The following is a 25,580-nucleotide window of genomic DNA, read 5'->3' as shown; positions in this document are numbered from 1 at the left end:
ACCACTGTATTTATATTTGGTGGAATATTCTAATTAATGCTTCTTTTTTAAAATAAATAACAGCAATTGTTGGGCATCAGGCCCAAACGCATCTGCGGTTGGCGTGTTAGTTTTTAAAAGAAAAGAAAGAAAATTGGCATCCATATCTAGCACCAGCTCAAAGGTATGTGAGGCTGGGTCTATGGCTTAGGGATAGGGCCCTGAAGCTATTTACTGAGCAGCGGACAGCCTAGTTGGGTGGAAGCACTTACCCAGGCATAGGCAAACTCGGCTCTCTAGATGTTTTGGGACTACAACTCCCATCATCCCAGATCACTGGTCCTGTTAGCTAGGGATGATAGGAGTTGTAGTCCCAGAACATCTGGAGGGCCGAGTTTGCCTATGCCTGCACTTGCCTGACCTCACAACAAGGGTGTCACTGCTGTTTACTAGGAGTGCAAGGGGAAGACAGCAGCCTGGTCAGTGTGGTGCAGACACACCAGCAGAGCCAATGCATCGCTCCTGCAGGTATGTGTTTGCACCACACAACACTCCCCACCATCTCAACTAGCTCCCCACCACCACTCCTGGTACCATACCTTCCAAGTGTCCCTATTTCCCAGGGACAGTCCTGGAATTACAGAAGGCATCCCGGTTTCTGATTTGATCCCGGAACATCCCAGTTTTACTTTTTCCTCCCTCCACATCTCAGAGAACAATTAAAAGGTTCGAGAGGCTAAGAGGGTGGCAACACGAGAACGGGCCTTCTCTGCAGTGGCTTCCCGCCTGTGGAATGCTCTCCCCAGGGAGGCTTGCCTGGTGCTATGGTTATAGATCTTTAGATACTAGGCAAGAACTTTCCTTTGCAACCAGGCCTTTGACTGACATCCAAGGCCCTTTTAAAATGTGCTGTGGGGGGGATTATTAAGTTGTTTTTGTTTTGATTTGTGTTATGTATTTTGTGTTTTTATGGTGTGATCTTACCTTGTGAATTGCCATAAGACCTGCGGGTATAGGGCAGTATAAAAAAATTAATCTAATAATAATAATAATAATAATAATAATAATAATAATATGCAGTTCTTGAAGATGTTTTATTCAAAGGGTGCGCTCACAGAACTCCGCCTTCACAAAACTGTAAAGGGACACACCACCCTGGGGGGAAATGTCTAAGGTCTATTTAAGAGCAGCTGCTTCCTTTTAAACTGCACCTAATCCCCAAATTGGCTTTTTAAAAACTTGGTCCTGTATCAATTTGTGGCCTGTCAGCTTCTTACTAGGAAACTGCAAAAACTGTGGGTGGGTGTTGGCTTTAGATCTGTATGTTCCAGTGAGTCCGTTGAATTTATGACTCCCTGGTGCGTTATTTTCTGGGGCAATGCTGCCCTCTGGAGAACATTTGGTGCTCATCGGCGTCCAGGGACGACGTGGCACATTGAACATATCCGTAGCCCCCTGCAAGAAAAACAGGCGTGCATTTAGAGCCCAGGGTGCCATTTGTATAATTTCTTATTTGTTAGATTTCTTACCTACCCTTAACCAGAAGGCTCCAGGGCAGGTTATGTCAATGAAATGGGCAATCTTGAAACAAAGAAAACGGTTGCAGCTATACAACAGGAAAAGTGTAAAAACAAGTAAAAACAGGCTTAATATATGAAACGACTAAAAAAAATAATTCCGTGTATAAAAACAATGCAAATGTTGAAAAACAATTCCACATAGAAAAACAGTTAAAAATACTGGAATTGGTGTCACACTGTCTAATGCAGGGGTTGGCAATCTAAGGCCCATGGGCCACAAAAGGCCCATGGGGGAGTCGTTTATCCAGCCCACCAGCCTCCCCTGAACCAAGCCGCCCACTCAGCAAGTCCCCGCACACTGCATTAAATCGGCACAGCGCGGCTTGGGGACTTGGTTTCGAGGTATCGGAAATCGCATCTGCACATGCGCAGATGCCAGAAATCGTGGGCATGCGCGCTCATGTGCAAGTGCGATCCAGCCCATGGAGGGATCTCCACTGGAGTGAACCGGCCCGGGCAAGGTAAACCTTGCCGACCCCTGATCTAATGTAATCCACAAATGCTGATCTATATTGCACTGTTTTGTGTAGCATGGCTTGAACACCCAGGTCTCTCTCTTACCTATCAGTGGTAAAAGGTAAAGGGACCCCTGACCATTAGGTCCAGTTGTGGCCGACTCTGGGGTTGCGGTGCTCATCTCGCTTTACTGGCCGAGGGAGCCGGCATACAGCTTCCGGGTCATGTGGCCAGCATGACTAAGCCGCTTCTGGCGAACCAAAGCAGCGCACGGAAACGCCGTTTACCTTCCCGCCAGAGCTGGAGTTGGAAATGGCGTTTATAAGTGGATTATGATATGTTGAGCTTTCCTTCACCTTCCTCCAGGTCCTGCTTGGCCCCCACTGAAACTGGGCATGTCCATCTGTGCCTTCAAAGCGGATGGCGGGCCCTGCAAAGCATTGCATGTCCGCTATCACTTTGACATCCAAACCCGCCAGTGTGAAATCTTCAACTATGGCGGATGCGAAGGCAATGAAAACAACTTTCTGACTCTAGAGGAGTGCCAGCTAAAGTGCGTAGTACCAGGTCAGTACATGTCTTCCTCCATTTCTCTCTTTCTTTAGGTTAAATGCAGCACATTTTCCTCCCATCGGATCCTTATAGGAAATGTTATTTCACTTTATGAATTGGTACCTGGATTTGCTTTTCTCCCTCTTCTCTCCCCTCTTTCTTTCCCCCCTATATTTTTAAGACAGTCTTTTTAAAACTGATTGCATGTTAGCGCTTCCAGGAGCCTTTTTGCTGAAGTGGAAATACTTTTTATAAGTAAACAAATAACTGATACATCACTTCATGTCTGGACACGGATGACGCTGTGGTCTAAACCACAGAGCCTAGGGCTTGCTGGTCAGAAGGTTGGCGGTTCAAATCCCCGTGACAAGGTGAGCTCCCGTTGTTCGGTCCCAGCTCCTGCCAACCGAGCAGTTCGAAAGAACGCCAAAAAGTGCAAGTAGATAAATAGGTACCACTCTGGCGGGAATGTAAACGGCGTTTGCTTGCGCTGGTTCGCCAGAAGCGGCTTAGTCATGCTGGCCACATGACCCGGAAGCTGTCTGCAGACAAACACCGGCTCCCTCAGCCTATAGCTCAAGATGAGCGCCGCAAGCCCAGAGTCGTCCACAACTGCACCTAACGGTCAGGGGTACCTTTACCTTTACACTTCATGTCTAGTATTGGAGGCAGCCAATAGGAGCAGCAGGTTTTCAAATGGCAGGACTGACTGCCATGTTGTTTGCATCAGAGGGCATCAGAGGAGGGAGGGAAGGAAAGAGGGACAGAGGCCAGTGTCACCCATGACATCCCTGACCATCATTCAAGGCACGCAAGTGAGCCATGGCACGATGGTTGAAAACCACTGGTTTAGACTCTAGAGGCTGACAACTGGATGTCAGCTTCCTCTTTAGAACTCAACAGGGAAGCAGAATTAGTGCCTCTGCCTCTTGCTGGCTCTGGCAGAGCTAGCCATGTCCTCTGTCGACACCTACTGTGGGCCTCCCTGCCTTTCACCCTACCAGTTCTAATGAGCACACTCTTACATGCATAGTTTTTAAACTTAATACTTCATCAAAGGCTTATCACTTGATGACTGAAAAAGTGAACTGCTCCCACTGAAATTGGTTCCCTTGGAAGTGACAACAGATTACCCTGAAGCCCTTACTCTGGTGTGGAATGGGACCATTTCACAAGTGTCAGTCATCACCGTGACAAACATGTGGCGCGTGAACCAAACCCAGACATTGCAGTGCTCACACAAGTGAATCATTTCAAAGGCAAAACGTCAGCTGTGTTTGGAGCATCCTTTTAGCAAAAGAGGAAAAGAGCAAAGCGAATGTGGTTATTATCAGGCCAACGGAAAGCTAAGAGCTGCTTAAAGCATTTGGCTCAATTCTTGGATATGAAGAAAAGCCCATTAAAACATAGCATTATAGCACACTGTTTCTTAAACTGATGGGGAGGACTGACAACTTACCCCCTAATGTGCCAGGAATGGGTACCATTCGTGAAGCATCCCACCCACTTTGATTAGCGCCATAATAGCAGGTTGCCCTTTTTCCCTTCCATGTGATCATGAAAGCTGCAACGAAGCAAATACACACATCAACACAAACACACACAGTACTGGCAACACTTGTAGGCCAGCAAATTCAAATTGCAGATTAGCTTTTGACAATCAGCCAGGAAATTCATTGTGTATGGGTTAGGCTCGTGTGTTGGAACACTCCAGCTGGTTTCTGGATTCAGGTTGCAGCTGAAATATCACATCCCATTACTGCTCTCATTCACTTCTCTTCTTGCATTAATCTCAACATGCCGAGTTGTCCACAGCTGTTGATACTTCACGTGAGCCTTACTCCTGATCAAATGTCACCTCTGAAAAAATTAAGATGACATGGCTGCACATAAGACAATATTCATGCTGGGGCAGATTTGATTGAATCTACTATTAAATCAGATAGGTTGCTGTTGCAATCCTGTGCCTAAAAAAAGGTAAAGGTAAAGGACCCTTGGGTGGTTAAGTCCAGTCAAAGGGGACTGTGGGGTTGCAGCACTCATCCTGCTTCAAGGCGAAGGAGCCAGCATTTGTCCAGAGACAGCTTTCCAGATCATGTGGCCAGCATGACTAAACCGCTTCTGGTGCAGCGGGACACTGTGATGGAAACCAGAGTGCATGGAAACATCATTTTCCTTCCCACCGCAGCGGTACCTATTTATGTACTTGCACTGGTGTGCTTTCGAACTGCTAGGTTGGCAGGAGCTGGGACAGAGAATGGGATCATGTGCAGCATTTCTAAAATAAAATATGGAATTTTGGTTAGATAAACACTCTGGAACCATGAGAAATGGTTCAGTGTTTTGGGGTATATGATTATGGGCAAACATATATACATTTCTTTAGTAAATGCTATCCCCCCCGCCCCCAGGTCTACACTAAAAACATTTTGTTTCAATTTCAGATGTGCCTGAGAAGAAAAAGAGATCAAAATCTCAGACAGGTAACTGAAAGAAATGTGTTCTATGTGTGTTACCTGTGTTTTGTTTCTTTTTAGCTACTGCTGATTTTAATTCATCTTTTTGATACTTTAAACTACATCTTAGCTGGTTTTTCAATCAATGTTTTAGTTTTGTGATCCTCAGCAGCAGAAAATACATTGCATGCTTGCTTTGCCCCTATTTGTCTCCCATGCCTTGCCAAAATGCTTAAATTGAGTTAGATCATGCCCACTTTTGGTAAGCTGCAGTAAGTCCTTCATTAATGGCCATATTGGATTATCTGACACTTTCTCCCCTCAAACAATCTCCATTCACAGGAAAGCCTCCTTACTGCCTTCTGGAGAATGACCCTGGTATCTGCCGAGGATTAATTACCCGGTATTTCTTCAACAAGGAGTCGATGAAGTGTGAGAAGTTCCAGTATGGTGGTTGCCTAGGAAACCAAAACAACTTTCATACTTTGAAAGAATGCCAAGATACCTGTGAGGACAACCGTAAGTGGCCTTGTCTTCTGGTACTGTATCTTATTATATCCCTTGGTGCCCATAGTAGATGGTATGATGGTTATACCGTGTCAAGAAAGTCCAATCTCTACCTGAAACCATGATGTCCACCATGTCTCTTTTCCATTGAAGATGGATTTTGTTGTATTTACATCACACATTGTCCATCAGTTATCCTTTTCCTAAAGACTTCCCAGTCCATCTGTCTGTGGCGTTCTATGCAAACCCTGATCGGTTGCATATTCTGATCTTCCAGCCAATTTTGTCTCAAGTCTTCCCATATTTGATATTATCTGCTGCTCATAGGTTTATTCTCACTTGGAGATTTGATCGAATATTATACCTTCTAAAATATTCACCCAAGCATTTCCACTCTTCTTTTAGCCTCATCTTTATTACTTCTTATTTTCATGGTCATAGATGCTAGTTCTGTATATTCTATCAATTTATTCTGCCATATTTCTTTTGTAGGTACCTCTTTTCCTTTCCATTTTTTGGGGCCGTCTCTTTTATGCCGACAGGCCTTTGTGATTGTTTAAAATATCTCTCTGAGTAGCCTGTGGCTTTAATGATTGCTCGGTATTGCTTTTAAACTTTTGTATGTCACTGAGGTTGTGCAAGAGGGTGTCATAGAAATACAGTCGTACCTTGAAAGTTGAACAGAATCCGTTCCAGAAGTCTGTTTGACTTCCAAAATGTTCGGAAACCAAAGTGCGGCTTCTGATTGTCTGCAGGGGCCGATTTGTTCGGGAGCCAAGGCATTTGAGATCCAAAGTATGACTGTACTTTATAAGTAAATAAATAAATAAGATCGCACTGCATGTTCCCATTCAAATCAGTGGGACTTAGGTCACAACTAACTTGGCCAATTGATTTTAATGGTACCTAAGTTCAACAATAGTGATGTACAGAAGTGAGAGCTGGACCATAAAGATTGCCGAAGAATTGACGCTTTTGAATTATGGTGCTGGAGGAGACTCTTGAGAGTCCCATGGACTGCAAGAAGATCAAACCTATCCATTCTGAAGGAAATCAGCCCTGAGTGCTCACTGGAAGGACAGATCCTGAAGCTGAGGCTCCAATACTTTGGCCACCTCGTGAGAAGAGAAGACTCCCTGGAAAAGACCCTGATGTTGGGAAAGATTGAGGGCACAAGGAGAGGGGGATGACAGAGGACAAGATGGTTGGACAGTGTTCTTGAAGCTAGGAGCATGAGTTTGACCAAACTGTGGGAGGCCATGGAAGACAGGAGTGCCTGGCGTGCTCTGCTCCATGGGGTCACAAAGAGTCGGACATGACTAAATGACTAAACAACAACAAGCTCAACAAATTGGAGCTGCAGTCCTTCCCCCGTTTACCTAGGAGTAAGCTCTTTCAACTCTGTGGCGCTACCTTCCAAATAAGCATGGTTAGAATTGCACTGTTACTCTGGATCCAGCCCATTGTTTCCTCTTAGTCTCAGGGCAAGTCAAAGAGGAAGAGGAAGTGATTTAATCCTCAGTGAAGAAGTTGGAGGAAGAAATATAAAGTATCAGAATTCTGCACTGCTGAATTTCAAACAGGAATAAACCTTTTGTAAAATGTAACTGAAACATAAATCAGCCTAAAAGAGCAACTTATGCTTAAATAAAATAGTGAGAAGATGGTTTCGGATAAATCCCTCTTATTATATGAGTTATATGTCAATCATTGTTTTCTCTACTAATTATGCACACTTCTTAAAAGCTTCTTTTATCATTGTTTCGTCCCTTTTAGTTCTTTCTGCCAATTCATTGCAAATAACCGACATGCTGGTTAGCACAACGAATAATACTACTCCAGTTGTAAAGCAAGGTATGTATTCAAAATTTAGCATTAAGTGTGAATTATAGGGTTCTCTCATCAGCATGAGAAGAGATTCAAAGAGGTACCAGCGCATTAAGAATTCTCTATTGTTGTATTTGTCAGTTATCAGCATGGAAATGGGAATAAACTACCACTTTTGTCAAGTGTAAGTGAAATGTAAATGAACCTAAAATAGAAACTTATTTCCATGATACCTTTCTCTCCTGTATGGCACTGATATGCAAATATGTTTTGATAAAACATACCAAAAAAGCTCAGGCTTGATGCGAATATATATGGTTGCATCAAGATTCTTTTTGGTGGAAGATGCTCAATGTGCAGGAGTGCATGCGCATTTTTTTAAAAAAAAATTCAGTTTTTTAAAGATATTTTAACAACAATACAAATCCAATGTTACAATAAACATGAATAGTTTGACTTCCTCCCGCCCCGTTTGAGGTTTCTTATATTATTGTAGTTTCTGACACTGCATTTTCTTCATTATTCCTCTTATTATTATTTAGTCCTTGATTTCTCCTTGAATTTCGTTTTAATTGTTTGGTTTAAGTTAACCCTGCTAATCAGCTTCTATGAGTACAATAACCTTTCAAATAGTCCACACATTTCCCCCAGGCTCTGATAAAGTCTTTCTCCTCTTGGTTTCTTATAGCTCCCGTAAACTTTGCCATTTCAGCATAAATCATTTGGTTGATACACAATCTTCTTTCCATCTCTGAGTGTTAAGCATCCTGGTCTCTGTTGTAGTATAAAGGTAAAGGGACCCCTGACCATTAGGTCCAGTCGTGACCGACTCTGAGGTTGTGGCGCTCATCTCGCTTTATTGGCCGAGGGAGCCGGCGTACAGCTTCCGGGTCGTGTGGCCAGCATGACTAAGGTGCTTCTGGCGAACCAGAGCAGTGCACGGAACACTGTTTACCTTCCCGCCAGAGTGGTACCTATTGATCTACTTGCACTTTGACGTACTTTCAAACTGCTAGGTTGGCAGGAGCAGGGATGGAGCAATGGGAGCTCACCCCGTCGCGGGGATTCAAACCGCCAAACTTCTGATCGGCAAGTCCTAGGCTCTGTGGTTTAATGGGTGCCTCTGAAGGCCACATGTACAGCAATGGGGGATGCTCAGGGGCCACCCCACATACACAAACACACTCTCTCTCTCTCTCTCTCTCTCACTCACTTAACAGATGCCCATATACTCATTCAAAACACACATAATTGTTTTGCAATCCTCCAGCTACAGTGGTACCTCGGGTTAAGAACTTAATTCGTTCTGGAGGTCTGTTCTTAACCTGAAACTGTTCTTAACCTGAAGTACCACTTTAGCTAATGGGGCCTCCCGCTGCCCCCACACAATTTCTGTTCTCATCCTGAAGCAAAGTTCTTAATCTGAGGTAATATTTCTGGATTAGGGGAGTCTGTAACTGAAGCGTATGTAACCGGAGGTGCCACTGTACTTATCTGGGAGTAACCCCTGTAAATTCAGTAAGACTTAATTTGGAGTAGACATATATAAGTCTATTTTTCGTGCTGTTGTCGTTTTGCTGCGGATTGCTGTGGATCTGCACTTTCTGCCTCTGGGAATCGCAAGCAAGGAGAGTGCTTTTGCACTCAGGTCCTGCTTGCTGTAGCGGTGGGAGAGAGGGACAGGTGACAAAGGTCTGCAGAAGGCCTCTCCCCTTGCCAAGCCCCTCTTTGCTGCCAGGCAGGAAGGGAGCTTCACCCCCAGGCTGGCATGGTGGCAAGGCCTCACAAGGTCTAGTCACCCCACTAGGCTGGGGCAAGCTTTGGAAAGGGCTTCTCCTTAAGAAGTGCTTTCCGAAGCTCCCCCGCTTAGGGAGAAGCCCTCATGGAGCCTCATGACACCCCCCTCCACCTCATTACAGTGGCACAGACACACCAAGTTTATGAGACTGAGGCCTCTACAGCCCTCTGATGTTCAGGCCCCCCAATCTTGAGGGGGCAGAGGAGGCCTGGTGGAATGTTGCCCCAATGCTGTGCGGCCCTGGCATGGTGTCTGGTTGGCCTCTGCCAATGCAACATTCGCCATGCACGCACACAGCTCTGCAATGTTGAGCGCAATTGGCTCCTGAGCAGTGGCAGCAGCTAGCATTTTGATTCGAGCACTGAAGCATCTCAGACCACCCCTGATCTTGGGTTTGGATTGATCCTTCAGTAAATTGTTGTTGTTGTTGTTGTTTAGTCGTGTCCAACTCCTGTCTTCCACTGCCTCCCGCAGTTTGGTCAAACTCATGTTTGTAGCTTCGAGAACACTGTCCAAGCATCTCATCCTCTGTCGTCCCCTTCTCCTTGTGCCCTCCATCTTTCCCAACATCAGGGTCTTTTCTAGGGAGTCTTCTCTTCTCATGAGGTGGCCAAAGTATTGGAGCCTCAGCTTCATCTGTCCTTCCACAATCTGCCCTTCCTTACCTTCAGTAAGTACCTTAGCTCAATTCCTTTTTATCTTAGACCTTTGCTAGTTTCTCTTCTAAAAGCCATATTTTAAGGAGCTGCTGCAAGTACTCCTCCGTGAGTCTTCGCTGTACTGGAGATTGAGGCTTGTCGTTTTTGTGATCCACAGTGGTGCGGAAGGCAGAAAGCAACAGCTGGGGAAAGACGGATCCCTTTCGCCATGTTTTCCTGCTGGCGATCTGCATTTGTGCTCACATGTACTTCTGGGGACCGGCGTGTAATGTGTGGATAGTGATTAGAAAACAAGGAATGAACATGCAAGCCACACAATAAGATGTCCTTGAAATGTTTTGAGTGTGCACATGATTGGAAACCGTTGCATTAGTTTATTTATTTATTTTGCACCGTGGGCTCCATTTGCCATAAACTCAGGAAACCACTCAAGCTGCAGTCAAACATCCCGATAATGGAAGAAAGCCATTTGTGTTGGAAATAATTAAGTGGCATTATGATAGGGTTGCCATATTTCAACCAGTGAAAATCCAGACGGAAAAGTTGTTGAGCTGCTGATGGCAGTATTCCAGACGTATGGCAACCCTACATTATGACAAATCAGTACTTTATTCTTTTATTTCTTTTTTTAAATAGAAAAGGAGCAATTTCTACCTCCGGTGTGTGTTTCAATGCCTCAACTTTAATTGTCTGCTTTGTGATAGACGTGTTTCGTTTCATCCTGTCTTTTGAAACACACATTCAAGAGATAAAAGTAAAGGTAAAGGGACCCCTGACCATTAGGTCCAGTCATGGCCGACTCTGGGGCTGCGGCACTCATCTCGCTTTACTGGCCAAGGGAGCCAGCGCACAGCTTCCGGGTCATGTGGCCAGCATGACTAAGCTGCTTCTGGAGAACCAGAGCAGCGCACGGAAATGCCGTTTACCTTCCCACCGGAGCGGTACCTATTTATCTACCTGCACTTTGACGTGCTTTCGAACTGCTAGGTTGGCAGGAGCAGGGACCGAGCAACGGGAGCTCATCCCGTCGTGGAAATTCAAACTGCCGACCTTCTGATTGGCAAGCCCTAGGCTCTGTGGTTTAACCCACAGCGCCACCCACATCCCAATTCAAGAGATAGCCATGAGTAAAAAGGCATGGCCAACCAGTACCAGATGCAGGGAAATACTTGCAGCCATGTCTGTAAAACATGTTCATTCATATCCACAGTGAAAAACAGGTGGAAATCTGCATTTTATTTTATTTTTGCAAAACCCTGGTAAAGGATTGTACATAATGAGAGTGCCCAGATTTCAGGAAAGAATCATTCCACTCTGGTCTGAGTACTGCTTTTACAGCTTTATTAAGACTTTTTCATGATGCAAAAAAAAGAAACAAACTATTCTAAAGAAAAAAGAGTTTAGAAAAAGAGAAGAAAAAGAGCTAGAAGAATGAAAAGTCCTATCTCACGATATATTCTATCTATTACCCCATGCGGACAAAGATGCAAACTCTCAGCTCTCACCTGGAAGTGCCCCTTTCTTTGCCCAGCCTCCTACCCTGGGAGATCTCTTCTTCCCTTCCTCTCGCAAAGGTATTCTGCCAACTATCCGTAGTCTCCATCGCAGACAGCGTACTGCAGGCAGAGACGCAGGTGGCACTGTGGTCTAAACCATGGAGCCTCTTGGGCCTGCCAATCGGAAGGTTAGCGGCTCAAATCCCCACGGCAGAGTGAGCTCCCATCGCTCTATCCCAGCTCCTGCCAACCTAGCAGTTTGAAAGCAAACCAGTGCAACTAGATAAATAGGTACCACTGCGGCAGGAAGCTAAATGGCGTTTCTGTGTGCTCTGGCAATTGTTGCACCAGAAGCGGTTTAGTCCTGCTGGCCACATGACCTGGAAAGCTGTCTGTGGACAAACACTGGCTCCCTCGGCCTGAAAAACGAGATGAGTGCTGCAACCCCATAGTCACCTTTGACTAGACTTTACCATCCAGGGGTCCTTTACCTTTACTGAAGGCAGAGACATACCAGAATAAGAGGGCAACCAGGATCAATTGCAGCACATGAGTCAGGGCACTACGCCACCCTCCTGGCTGCAGGGTGCCAGGATAGAGCAGGCAGAGTGGCACGGAGTTTGCAGGAAGCCCCGGATTGGCGGTGGCAAGTGCAGATCTGTGTGAACGTGCGCCCCCTACTGCCAGGACTGTGCTTTGCTAGCCAATGGCCTGCCCCACCCCAGTATTATTTTTTTGCTGCGTTATGAAGATGTGACAACAGATGGTGGTGCTATAGGGCAGTCAGATGTGTGGGGTACAAATAAATTATTATTATTATTATTATTATTATTATTATTATTATTATTATTATTATCAGTGTTTTTTTTCTGGGGGGACGCAGAGGGACACATACCCCTAAACATTTTGTGAATCTTAAGTTTGACCTCATTGAGGGTCAGTAGTTCAATATGAGTAGGAAAATGAGAGTATCCCTAAACATTTTTTTAAAGAAATAAAAAACGGATTATTACTATTTTTTATCAATCTATCCCCAATGGGAGTTTGCATTGAGAGCTCTTATAGTGTTTCTTTTTATAGTGGTTTTTTATTATCAGTATAGATCCAGGAGGGCCCCTTCTCGTGAGAAGTCTCTCTCCTTCTTTCCACACAAATATCTGAGATATTTCTGGATCATATGATTGTAGCTGCAAGAGGGTTTATTGCACAAAATGGAGGCCTGTAAATAACACAGGAGGCATGGTGCTTATGGATATTGTCATGGCAACTGCACATTGTATGCACTCTTTCTGAGTTTGTCAAAGTCTGTAATAATAATAATAATAATAATAATAATAATAATAATTTATACCCCGCTCATCTGGGGCTGGGCTTCCCCAACCACTCTGGGCGGCTTCCAAAAAAATATTAAAATACTGTAATACATCAAACATTAAAAGCTTCCCTAAACAGGGCTGCCTTCAGATGTCTTCTAAAAGTTTGGTAATTGTTGCTCTCTTTGACATCTGGTGGGAGGGCATTCCACAGGGCGGGTGCCACTACCGAGAAGGCCCTCTGCCTGTTTCCCTGTAATTTGGCTTCTCGCAGTGAGGGAACCGCCAAAAGGCCCTCGGCGCTGGACCTCAGTGTCCGGGTAGAACGATGGAGGTGGAGATGCTCCTTCAGATATACTGGACTGAGGACGTTCTTTTACACGAGACCGTGTAATTCTTTTATATAATATGAGATATAAAAGTTTACAGCATATTATTCTTTGAAGGAGAACTACTTGATAATGATTTACAGCTGGTATTTAACTCTGAGTAGGCTTGCTAAGATATATAAGACTGAATCAGATAAGTGCTCGATGTGCAATGAGGTTGAGGGAACGATTTTTCATATGTGGTGGGCCTTTGAAAGGGTAAAAGAGTATTAGGAAATAATCCATAATGAATTGAAAATAATAAAAGTACTTTTCCAAAAAAACAAACCAGAGTCCTTTTTGTTGGGGATAATTCAGACAGAAATTCCCAGGTTTCAAAAAAAATGTTATTTATGTATGCCACTACTGTGACCCGTGTTTCGTTAGCCCCGAAATGGAAAACGAGCGAGGTCCCAACAAAAGAAGAATGGCAACTTAAACTGATGGAATATGCGCAGCTTGCGGACTTAACATTTGAATAAGAGAGCAATAAGAACATACGTTTAGAGAAGACTGGAAAATGTTTATTGAATATATGGGGTGAAATTGTGTACACTTGAAAACGTTGGCAGCATTAAGACAAATTCAACAGTGTAAATAAGTTTGATGGATGTAATAATGGAATACTGAAGGGTTTAGTTTATGTAAAATATACAGGGATTTATGATATGTAAAACGAATGATGGAAAGAGAATAAGGGGAGTTATTGATATCTTAATTGCTTAAATGAGTATTCAAAATTGCAAAACACAAAATTTAATAAAAATTATATATACAGTGGTACTCCAGTTGGGGACGGGATCTGTTCCCGGAGCTCCGGTTGGATCCTGAGGTTTCCACAACCGGAGGGACCACTTGGGAGCCAGTGTGGTGTAGTGGTTAAGAGCGGTAGTCTCGTAATCTGGGGAACAGGGTTCGCGTCTCCGCTCCTCCACATGCAGCTGCTGGGTGACCTTGGGCCAGTCACACTTCTTTGAAGTCTCTCAGCCCCACTCACCCCACAGAGTGTTTGTTGTGGGGGAGGAAGGGAAAGGAGAATGTTAGCCGCTTTGAGACTCCTGAAGGGGAGTGAAAGGCGGGATATCAAATCCAAACTCTTCTTCTTGCTCTTCTTCTTCTGCACATGCACAAGGTGCAGTAGAGCGTTTCTGCGCATGCGCATGTGGCGAAACACTTCCGGGTTTGCCGCTTTCGCAACCCAAAGTTTGTGTTACAAAAGGGTAATGTAAGCTGAGGTGCTACTGTATATAAAAGGAAGAAGAATCTACCACAGCACAGGACTGTTAGAATTCGGGTGTCAAATTTAATTTAATGAACCCCACTGTGACTTGTTTGTTAGTGCAAAACATTGCCTTGGTTTTTATCTACTTCCTTCAATTCAGTTTCTTACATGATTTTTAAAATATTTACCTCATGCATGCTTTGTTTCTCTGGATTTAATTTTTATAAATAGCAAATGTTAAAGGTCCTAGGCTTTTAATCCTATGATATAAATATGGTTTCTCATATTGTATAATCCAAAGCCTATGCTTTTTAGCATTTTGCAGTGTTGCGGCACCCTGTAGACCCCTACGGTATTGGCATTTAAGCAGTTGCTTAACACTCACCTGTTTACCCAGAGGTGATATAGCAATGTTGATGTATCAGTCCAATCTACTGATCTGTGATGTCTTTTGTACTTCTTTTATGAATGCAATGCCATTGTGTATTTCATGCTCTTCATGGTCTATAAGATGCACCAGACCACAAGACGCACCTAGTTTCTGGAGGAGGAAAACAAGAAAAAAAAATATTCTGAATCTCAGAAGTCAGAACAGCAAGAGGGATCGCTGCGCAGTGAAAGCAGCAATCCCTCTTGCTGTTCTGGCTTCTGGGACAGCTGCGCAACCTGCATTCGCTCCATAAGACACACACACATCTCCCCTTACTTTTTAGAAGGGAAAAAGTGAGACTTATAGAGCAAAAAATACGGTATATCTTTGAAATAATATTTAATTTGATTTTCAAGAATATAAACATACAACAAAACCAATTCTGAATTCAAATATGAAGATCACTTTGAATCTCCTGACTGTCCACCCTCATAATAATAATAATAATAATAATAATAATAATAATAATAATTTATTATTTATACCCCGCCCATCTGGCTGGGCCTCCCCAGCCACTCTGGGCGGCTTCCATAAAAACCCAAAATACAGTAAAATCCCTTCCATGGTCCTATTAACACTTTTTCATATACGGATCTTCTTTCCAAATAACCTGCTGAGAACTTAAAGGCAACAAGCAGAGGAGCGCATCTTTTTAAGAGGTGCCCAAATGCAATGGGAGCAGTAACGATTTGGTGGATCCTTAATGAGCTTCTTCTTTCTCCTGTGCTAGAGTCAGTCCTGCTCCCTTCCCTCTGTGTGATGCGCAGGGACAGAGGCCTTTGCAAAGCCAACGAGAAAAGGTTCTTCTACAATTTCACTACCGGCAAATGTTATCCGTTCAGTTACAGTGGCTGTGGCGGGAACGAAAACAACTTTACCTCTAGGAAGTCCTGCCTGCAGATGTGTAAGAAAGGTATAAACACAACAGTCTGTGGTATAAGGGTTAATATTTTTTCCTCCACTGGGGGGAAAGTAACTATCTGATATACAAGTCAAGCAAATTTAGACCTTTAAAAAAATATTTATAGAAATTTGAAAAATAAACGATAATTCAACAACATTTAAAATTTAAAATTCCGTTCATCAACCTAGGACTTCCCCTCCCCCCCTCCATGGTTTTCCCCAAATTCCAATTCTTGCGGTATAGTATAATTATTCTATAATAGCGACTTCCGGTTTGCTGCAGAGGCAATGGTGGCGCGCTCTGTGTCTTCTGTCTAAAAGACGACACGGTTCAGGCTGAAAGAGCTTTGGGGGTGCGCGTCAGGGCTAGGTGCCCCCCGAAAAACTCCCCACGGAAGAGTGGGGACTCTAGGGGTCCAGCAGAGCATGTAAACTCGCCGATCCTAATCCCCCGACTGCTGTTTTTGCGCGGGGGAAAGGAATAGGCTTGAGTCCTCTCGCGGCTCCAGCACGCTCTACAGCCGAAGCCACACACCGCCACCATAAGCAGTGGATTTTCCAATTAGAGATAAAAACCAAATAAAGAATTAAGAGAAGAAATTAGGTTTAAATTGGTTTGGTGAAACAGAAGTCAAAAAGGAAGTCAGCTTCCAATTTCTGCGGACAGGCTCTGGAAGGGGACTTTTTGTGAATGGGAGCAGAGCATAGTCCTTGCAGCTATGGAGATTTTGTAACAGTTTGACTTTGGACATTTGAGAGACTCTCTTTCTCTTGGATACATATTGGCTACAGCTGTGTCAAGTTGTCCTCTGGATAAAGGTAGGATATAAATTGACAGCTGGACAGAATTTGACAGATTGATACTTTGGCAGAGTAGAAAGCCAAAAGACTTACATAAAAGTACTGTGGAAATATAAGCTTTAACTTTAAACCCTGGAACCTGGTGGCACAGAACTGAAGCTAAGCAGGAAAACTCTCCATCATATTGGGGGAGAAATTCCCCAAGAAGGAAGGAGAACCTGGAATAGCTGGAGTTGGATTTGATATTTAGTGCTTACTGAAGACCAGGGAAATTTATGCAATACTACCTGCCAATAAGCAATTATTTAATATCTTTGGACATCCTGGATGCATATTTTTCAAGCCTAAAAATTGGAAGATTTGGATCACAATATATTGCAGAACTGTACATTTGGATTTAATTCTGGATTACAATTACAAAACTGGACTAACTCTCATTTGCCGCCACTTTTTTGGAAAAGGAAAAGAACTATTGAAGAGTAGTACATAACCTTATATTAACTTTATATCAACAGTCTGTGCCGGTTTTTGTTTAATATCTGGTTTTAGTTTGGGGGAGAATTGTCCTGTTTGATATATGACATGCAATTTTGAATAAGTAAGATTTGGTTGGGGGTTAAGGGGCCTGAGAGTGATAACAGTCATTTTCTGTTTTTTACAGGTTTTTAAAGTCATTTTCTGTTTTTTACAGGGTATTTTTTGCTCTTCCTTTTGTCTGTGTATTTTTTACTGTTTTACAAGGACTGGTGGGGGGAGGGAACGCTTTAAGGGTAAAGGGAAAATTTTATGATTCAGCTTGGGAGTGGGAAAATACTTTCACTTCTGGGCTGAACTAATAAATGCAGGTGTGGCCTTGAATAGATCAAAACAAAGGCATTCAATTGTGGAAAAACTTTCTAGCTTAGATATGGCAGGCAAACAAGATACAGGAGCTGTCACAAGGAATCTTCTGACTCCCCATCCCTTCCATGGGTCCCATTGAGCCTATTTTCAACTGCATATCAATACTTCTCCATTTAAGTTATCCATGCACCCTATTATATTGCAAGTGTGTTTAAAACCCCAGCCAATGTTTTAACTTGCTGACAATGATCTTGTATGTAAGGTATAAACTTTTCCCATTCTTTTTTAAACAATATATATATTTTCTTAGTGTTGGCAGAACACAAATCTTTTCACACAAATAAATAAATGAAAAGACTGAGTAGTAATCAGCCATTTGACCATCTCTTCTGAATGTTTACAGATGATGCCACTGGGTTTTTTCATTCCTTCCTTCATTCTGTCCACGTTAATCTGCACTTTGAAAGAATACTTTTTCAGATACGCGTCTTCTTTCCAAATAACCTGCTGAGAACTTAAATGCTGCACAGTTGACGAAGCCCAGCTGGGCGAAACAAGCGATTATTCTGGAATCCTTGTCTTTTTTTCTGCATGTGTCATTCTTGTTTTCTGCATGTGTCATTCTTCCAAGTTTTTCGTCTGACACCTGCATACAAGGAACACTAGAATTCTGAAAAGCATCTTCACGTGGGACACTACAAGACCGATATAAGAATTCCACACCGTGGATATTGCCAATATAAGAACTGAATAGATTGTATTTCCTGATCAATCAGCTGGACTTTAATTTCTCATAATATGTTTTGCTTATATGATAAGTTGGTCTATAGAACCATATATTTTGATATGATATGTTGAATCACATTTAAAAAGAATGTATATAGTTACATGCAGCCTGTTAGGTTGTTGTGTTGTTATCAGTTTTGGAATTTACGTGACAAAGGGTTTGGTAGTGTTTTGAGAACTTAAATGCAGCAAGCAGAGGAGCACATCTTTTTAAGAGGTGCCCAAATTAACAATTTGGTGGGTCCTTAATGAGCTTCTTCTTCCTCCTGTGCTAGAGTCAGTCCTGCTCCCTTCCCTCTGTGTGATGCGCAGGGACAGAGGCCTTTGCAAAGCCAACGAGAAAAGGTTCTTCTACAACCTCACTACCGGCAAATGTCATCCATTCAGTTACAGTGGCTGCGGCGGGAACGAAAACAACTTTACCTCTAGAAAGTCCTGCCTGCAGATGTGTAAGAAAGGTATAAACACAACAGTCTGAGGTATAAGGGTTAATATTTTTCCCTCCACTGGGGGGGAAAGTAAAGTAACTATCTGATACACAAGTCAAGCAAATTTAGACCTTTAAAAAATATTTATAGAAATTTGAAAAATAAACGATAATTCAGCAACATTTCAAATTTAAAATTCAGTTCATCAACTTAGGACTTCCACCCCTCTGTGGTTTTCCCCAAATTCCAATTCTTGCTTCATATTCTAATTATTCTGTAATAAGGTTACCAGATGTTTTTTCAAAGAATCCAGGGGGGAGTTATTTTTAAAAAGTTATTTAAAAAATAAGAAGTAATATCTTCTCTTCTGTGGTCTCCTCTGTGCAAATCGAAATCCTTGCACTGACGGAACGAGCTAGTTGGGTACCAGCCAACATGAGGACAGGTCCTTGTTCTGAGGGGGGGTTTCAACCTAGGATTAGACAGAAGAGAGTGGGAATTCAGAGCCAGGTTTAGTACATCACATCCACAGGTCGGCAAACTAAGGCCCGGGGGCCAGATCCGGCCCAATCACCTTCTAAATCCGGCCCACAGACGGTCTGGGAATCAGCATATTTTTATATGAGTAGAATGTGTCCTTTTATTTAAAATGCATCTCTGGGTTATTTGTGGGGCATAGGAATTCGTTTATTCCCCCCAAATATATATAGAGAGAGAAATGATAGATAGATGATAGATAGATGATAGATAGATAGATAGATAGATAGATAGATAGATGATAGATAGATAGATAGATAGATGATAGATAGATATAGATAGATAGATAGATGATAGATAGATAGATAGATAGATAGATAGATAGATAGATAGATAGATAGATAGATGATAGATAGATAGATGATAGATAGATAGATAGATAGATAGATAGATAGATAGATAGATAGATGAAAGATGATAGATAGATGATAGATAGATAGATAGATAGATAGATAGATAGATAGATAGATAGATGATAGATAGATAGATAGATATAGATAGATGATAGATAGATAGATAGATAGATAGATAGATGATAGATAGATAGATAGATAGATAGATAGATAGATAGATAGATAGATGATAGATAGATAGATAGATAGATAGATAGATAGATATAGATAGATGATAGATAGATAGATAGATAGATGATAGATAGATAGATAGATAGATAGATAGATAGATAGATAGATAGATAGATAGATATAGATGATAGATAGATGATAGATTAGATAGATAGATAGATAGATAGATAGATGATAGATAGATAGATAGATAGATAGATAGATAGATGATAGATAGATAGATAGATAGATAGATAGATAGATAGATAGATAGATAGATGATAGATAGTCTGGCCCCCCACAAGGTCTGAGGGATGGTGGACTGGCCCCCTGCTGAAAAAGTTTGCCGACCCCTGATTGTTTTTCACATCTATGTTTCTTGTTCCCTCCAGGTTTCCAAGGCAGAATGAAAATTCGCCGGAAGAGAAAAAAACAAGTGAAGCTGATAGATGGGGAAATTGTCATTGAAAGGATATAGCTTCCCTTCTACCATCTCTGCCTACCATTTGCATTTCCTGCCTTATTCACACATATTATTTATCGAGATTTTATGCTGCTGCTTTTGTGTTTCTTCTTTCTCCTGGACATTTTGTAGACGGCACAAACGGAAGCTTTCGCTGTTAAAACTAACGCCGTGAGCCTGTCCTATGCTGGTTGCATAGAAATCAGTGGGACTCCCCCCACCCCACATTTAAATGTTGTCCGGTTTCCATGGTTATAAGGCTCTGATCCTGAATTTTTGTATCCTTGGTATTCCCAATTTTCGTCTTTTGATAACCCGTGTTAATCTGCAGTCATGACTAATCTACCATAATAATTGCTGCAAAGGCTATAAATTCTATTATATGGGCTTTGATAAAGAAGTGGCTTTGGAATTGCAGGTGCACAAAGTAAACCTATGCCTGTCTGCTCAGAAGTAAGTCCTACTGAGGACTCAAGGAAGCTTGCTTGCAAGTCCAGAGGTACCTCGGTTTACGAACTTAATTCGTTCTGGAAGTCCGTTCTTAAACCAAAGCATTCTTAAACTGAGGCACGCTTTCCCTAGTGAGGCCTCCCACCGCCAGTGCCCTTCCACCGTTCAGCTTCCAAGGCAAAGTTAGCTAACTGGAACACCTACTTCCAGTTTTGCAGAGTTCGTTCACCGAATAGTTCGTTAACAGGGCTGTTCGTAGACCAAGATACCACTGTAAGTATATATTGGACTGTAGCCTTGCTCCTTATTATTTCCACTATAGTGGTGACAGTTTGTGGTCAACAGATCCAAAGACTAGAATTCACATCATCCCTGGCTATCGGCCATTGCCTGTGTGACCTGGAGCAGATGTCCTGTCACTATTTTAGAAAAAAAAGACAACAGGCAGAGGGATTGGTGTTTGTTAGATTATGGAGTATAAAATTATACCTCGTGTGCTTTTATAAAATAATGGCATTGCTATTGTCCAGTTTCACTTTTCTATATACTTTTGATAACTGTGTGATTCTGGAGCATTTGAATGGTATTTAGCAAAGGGAACTGGTGTCAAGGTAACATAATAGCTTTACTAGACACTCAGGAATCTGAGCTTTCTCATGATTCGTGAATCCTTTCAACAGCCGACTGCAAAACCAGCAAAAGCTCGGAAACAAGGAGGTTTGCCAGAAGAAACAATTGTTTGACGCTCTCCACCTCATAAAACTCAATATGCCCCCCCCTTTTTGCTTGTAAATACTTGGTTCCATTTCTGTTTATTATGAAACTGAGTCATTAAAAAAAATCATAACAAAGTTCTGCTTTTAGTATTATGCCCCTTGAAGATGGTTTGGAAATTGCTTCTAGTGTAAAACATGGAACGAGAACTTTGAGCAGAGCAGCAAGTTGGACTTGAGTTACACTGACCCCTTGGAAGCTATCCTGACTGCCTGTTTGCCACTAGGCCCAATTCAAGGTATTGGTTCTGACAGCCAACTGAGGCCTGTAGGGGAGGTTCTTTGCACGATCCTGCCAAAGGTTTTGGCCTATATGCAAAGAGCCGTTTCTCTGTAATGGTCCCCCAATAAGGTAAAGGTAAAGGACCCCTGGATGAAGTGTGCATGCACACGAAAGCTCATACCAAGAACTGACTTAGTTGGTCTTTAAGGTGCTACTGGAAGGAATTCTTTTTGTTTTGACTATGGCAGACCAACACGGCTACCTATCTGTAACTGACCCCTGGATGGTTAGGTCCAGTCAAAGGTGACTATGGGGTTGCAGTGCTCATCTCACTTTCAGGCCAAGGGAGCCGGTGTTTGTCCACAGACAGCTTTCCGAGTCATGTGGCCAGCAGGACTAAACCAGTTCTGGCACAACTGAACACCGTGACAGAAACCAGAGTACACGGAAACACTGTTTACCCTCCCACCACATCAGTACTTATTTATCTACTTGCACTGGCGTGCTTTCGATCTGCTAGGTTGGCAGGAGCTGGGAAAGAGCAACAGGAGCTCACTCTGTCGTGCGGATTCAAACTGCCGACCTTCTGATCAGCAAGCCCAAGAGGCTCAGTGGTTTAGATGTGGACCCTGAATAACTCTCTCTTGCCATAGAAATATGGCTATTTCTTTGGCTGATGTGGTGCAGCAATAAACCTGTGAGCACATTTGCAAAGCTAAGCAGGGTCTGGTGTGGTTTCATATTGGATGGGGGACCATGTGTTGAGATGGTCTGCATTGCAGGGTGTTGGAATAGATGACCTTCACAGTCCCTTTTCCAACCCTACAATTCTAGGACTCTATGACCTTCCACCAACAGTTCAAGACATATCTCTACATAGGCATTTGCAAGGTGAGGGTTGGCTTCGATCTGCATTCAGGGGTTTTTGGATTTGATGCTGTGGTCTGTTTTGTTTACCTAGTTGTTGAACATGTGGCTGTATGAAAGAACAAAGTGGGTCAGGGATGGAGAAGATGCGCTCCTGATGAGGCAACTGCAAAAAACTATGGGTGCATGTGGCCCTATAGATCTCAGCCAATGTTGAATAATTAACGATTGCTCCCTTAAAGGTAAAGGGACCCCTGACCATTAGGTCCAGTCTTGACCGACTCTGGGGTTGCAGTGCTCATCTCGCTTTATTGGCCGAGGGAGTCGGCGTGCAGCTTCCGGGTCATGTGGCCAGCATGACTAAGCCGCTTCTGGTGAACCAGAGCAGTGTACAGAAACGCCGTTTACCTTCCCGCCGGAGTGGTACCTATTTACCTACTTGCACTTTGACGTGCTTTCGAACTGCTAGGTTGGCAGGAGCAGGGACCGAGCAACGGGAGCTCACCCCATTGCAGGGATTCGAACCACCTACCTTCTGATCTGCAAGTCTTAGGCTCTGTGGTTTAACCCACAGTGCCACCCACGTCTGATTGCTCCCTTACTATCCAATAAATCAGAGGCTATAAAACACAAGAAAACTTGTTTGTATTAAGGTGTTGAATTGGATTGACTAGACCAGTGTTTCCCAACCTTGTGCCTCCAGCTGTTTTTGAACTACAACTCCCATCATCCCTGACTAGCAAGACCAGTGGCAAGGGATGATGGGAATTGTAGTCCAAAAACAGCTGGAGGCACAAGGTTGGGAAACACTGGACTAGACAGAGAAGTTCAGTCTAGGTTTCATGCAGACTACATGAATGAAAAGTTGTCGGTATGTTCCAAATAAGTTTGTTTCTGTGTTATTTGACAGGGTGATGCTGCCCTCTGGCGGGCATTTGTGCTCATCAGAATTCAAGGCTGATAGGTGCTCATTTTAATGATAGTAATCAGTTCTGCGCAAGACAAACCCGTATATGAAAATATAGGAATCAGCCTCCTACTGAGTCAGAGCCTGGTGCATTAATTCAATGTTGTATACATTGGTAGTAGTTTCTCTCAGCCCTATCGGGAGATCTCGAGAATTGAACAAGGGACTTTCTGCATGAAAAGCACAAGCTCCACAACTGAGCTACTGCCCTTTCATATGTTTTGAGCACAAGGCATAATTATAATATAAAAATCATCTGGCCCACAGACACAACCATAGCTGCAGACCCACCTTGCTGTTGGGTTGCCATAGACACAGAGGCAATCTGATTCTAAGCATTGTCTCAGGTACGCGGGTGGTGCTGTGGGTTAAACAACAGAGCCTAGGACTTGCCGATCAGAAGGTCGGTGGTTCGAATCCCCGTGACGGGTGAGCTCCCGTTGCTTGGTCCCAGCTCCTGCCAACCTAGCAGTCCGAAAGCACATCAAAGTGCAAGTAGATAAACAGGTACCACTCCAGCGGGAAGGTAAACGGCATTTCCATGTGGTGCTCTGGTTCGCCAGAAGCAGCTTAGTCATGCTGGCCACATGACCCGGAAGCTGTATGCCGGCTCCCTCAGCCAATAAAGCGAGATGAGCGCTGCAACCCCCGAGTCTGGTGTTCCTATAAATTACCATACTGTATAGCATATATTCAACCCAAAAAAACAGCGACAATTTGTTGTTGACAAAGGACAGCTGGACATATAAAGGGTCCCATCATGTTCAGCAGCTTAGGGCCTCATCAAACCTAAATCTGGCCCTGCCCCCACTGGTTTCCAGGCTGCAGAGGCAAAGCCCTCATTCCGACATGAGGTAGAAAGGTGGGAAGTGTCAGAGATCAGAGACATGGTAACAAAGTTGGATAATACTGGCAGTGGTGTAGAATGGGAGGGCTACAGGGGCTTTTGGCCCAGGCGCAAAATTGTTTGGGCACAATATTACAACGCTTGGTGCTGCTTCAATACAGCTGCATCCTTCCGTCACTGTGCTCTGTTGAAAACAGCTTCTCCATCATGCAAACCAGAAAGTGACCTCTCCAGACAGCGAAACTGTTGGATCAATCCATCAACCTCTGATGGATGATTTAGTCCAGATTTAGAACGGCCTCAGTCCAGTATACCTGAAGGAGTATCTCCACCCCCATCATTCTGCACGGACACTGAGGTCCAGTGCCGAGGGCCTTCTGGCGGTTCCCTCCCTGCAAGAAGCAAAGCTACAGGGAACCAGGCAGAGGGCCTTCTCGGTAGTGCCGCCCGTCCTGTGGAACGCCCTCCCACCAGATGTCAAAGAGAAAAATAACTACCAAATTTTTCGAAGACATCTGAAGGCAGCCCTGTTTAGGGAAGCTTTTAATGTTTAATAGATTATTGTATTTTAATATTCTGTTGGAAGCCGCCCAGAGTGGTTGGGGAAACCCAGCCAGATGGGCAGGGTATAAATAATACATTATTATTATTATTATTATTATTATTATTATTATTATTATTATTACTTTTGCTGTGTGTGTGCCAGTATCCGTACTCAGCAGAGTTACATCTCAACACATCTCCTTCCTTGGAAGCGTCTTTGGGGTACACACAGTAGACAATAAACACTCAGGGCCCCATAAAGATTCGGTCGAGTGTAGAGGTTTATTTGACAGGCATAAAAGCATATTGGTAGCAAATATATACAGATGTTCACCGCTGCCACGGTCAAGGCATGCTTGGAGTCCAACAAGACTCCAAGACACTCTCTCTGCTTCTCTCACTGTAATATGCAAGGAAGAGACTCAGAACAAGTTACAACAAGTCACACAGAACCATTGTTTATCAGTACTTCCTGTTACGGGACGCGGGTGGCGCTGTGGGTTAAACCACAGAGCCTAGGACTTGCTGATCAGAAGGTCAGCGGTTCGAATCCCTGCGATGGGGTGAGCTCCCGTTGTTCGGTCCCTGCTCCTGCCAACCAAGCATTTCGAAAGCACGTCAAAGTGCAAGTAGATAAATAGGTACCACTCCGGCGGGAAGGTAAACGGCGTTTCCGTGCGCTGCTCTGGTTCGCCAGAAGCGGCTCAGTCATGCTGGCCACATGACCCAGAAGCTCCCTTGGCCAATAAAGTGAGATGGGCGCCCCAACCCCAGAGTCGGTCACGACTGGACCTAATAGTCAGGGGTCCCTTTACCTTTAGCTTTACCTCCTGTCACACTGCACTTGTCCAAAGAACAGTTCCCACAGAAAACGTCCTTGCATAGACAAACATGTGTGTGTGTGTGTGTGTGTGTGTGTGAGAGAGAGAGAGAGAGAGAGAGA

The 25,580-nt window shown here is 43.5% G+C and overlaps 1 protein-coding gene across 3 annotated transcripts in view; it reads left to right on the top strand.

Moving 5' to 3' along the window:
- The window catches only part of TFPI (tissue factor pathway inhibitor), a 46,693-nt gene extending 25,425 nt beyond the window's left edge, over positions 1-21,268 (top strand). For 2 of the 3 annotated variants that reach the window (XM_081898289.1, XM_081898288.1), the window contains exons 3-9: positions 2,382-2,582; positions 5,012-5,050; positions 5,366-5,542; positions 7,307-7,384; positions 15,374-15,556; positions 18,252-18,434; positions 19,897-21,268. In XM_081898289.1, coding sequence (XP_081754415.1) covers positions 2,382-2,582; positions 5,012-5,050; positions 5,366-5,542; positions 7,307-7,384; positions 15,374-15,556; positions 18,252-18,434; positions 19,897-19,982 — 947 coding nt within the window. In that variant the 3' untranslated portion in view covers positions 19,983-21,268. The remainder of the gene's footprint in view (positions 1-2,381; positions 2,583-5,011; positions 5,051-5,365; positions 5,543-7,306; positions 7,385-15,373; positions 15,557-18,251; positions 18,435-19,896) is intronic. The other variant, XM_081898290.1, reaches the window with a different exon arrangement.
- Positions 21,269-25,580: the final 4,312 nt, after the last annotated feature.

This window comes from Podarcis melisellensis, assembly GCF_964234715.1.
Source record: "Podarcis melisellensis genome assembly, chromosome: 1".
Lineage (NCBI taxonomy): Eukaryota > Metazoa > Chordata > Lepidosauria > Squamata > Lacertidae > Podarcis > Podarcis melisellensis.
The sequence above is the reverse complement of the archived record's forward strand: the minus strand, read 5'-3'. Positions and strand labels throughout refer to the sequence as shown.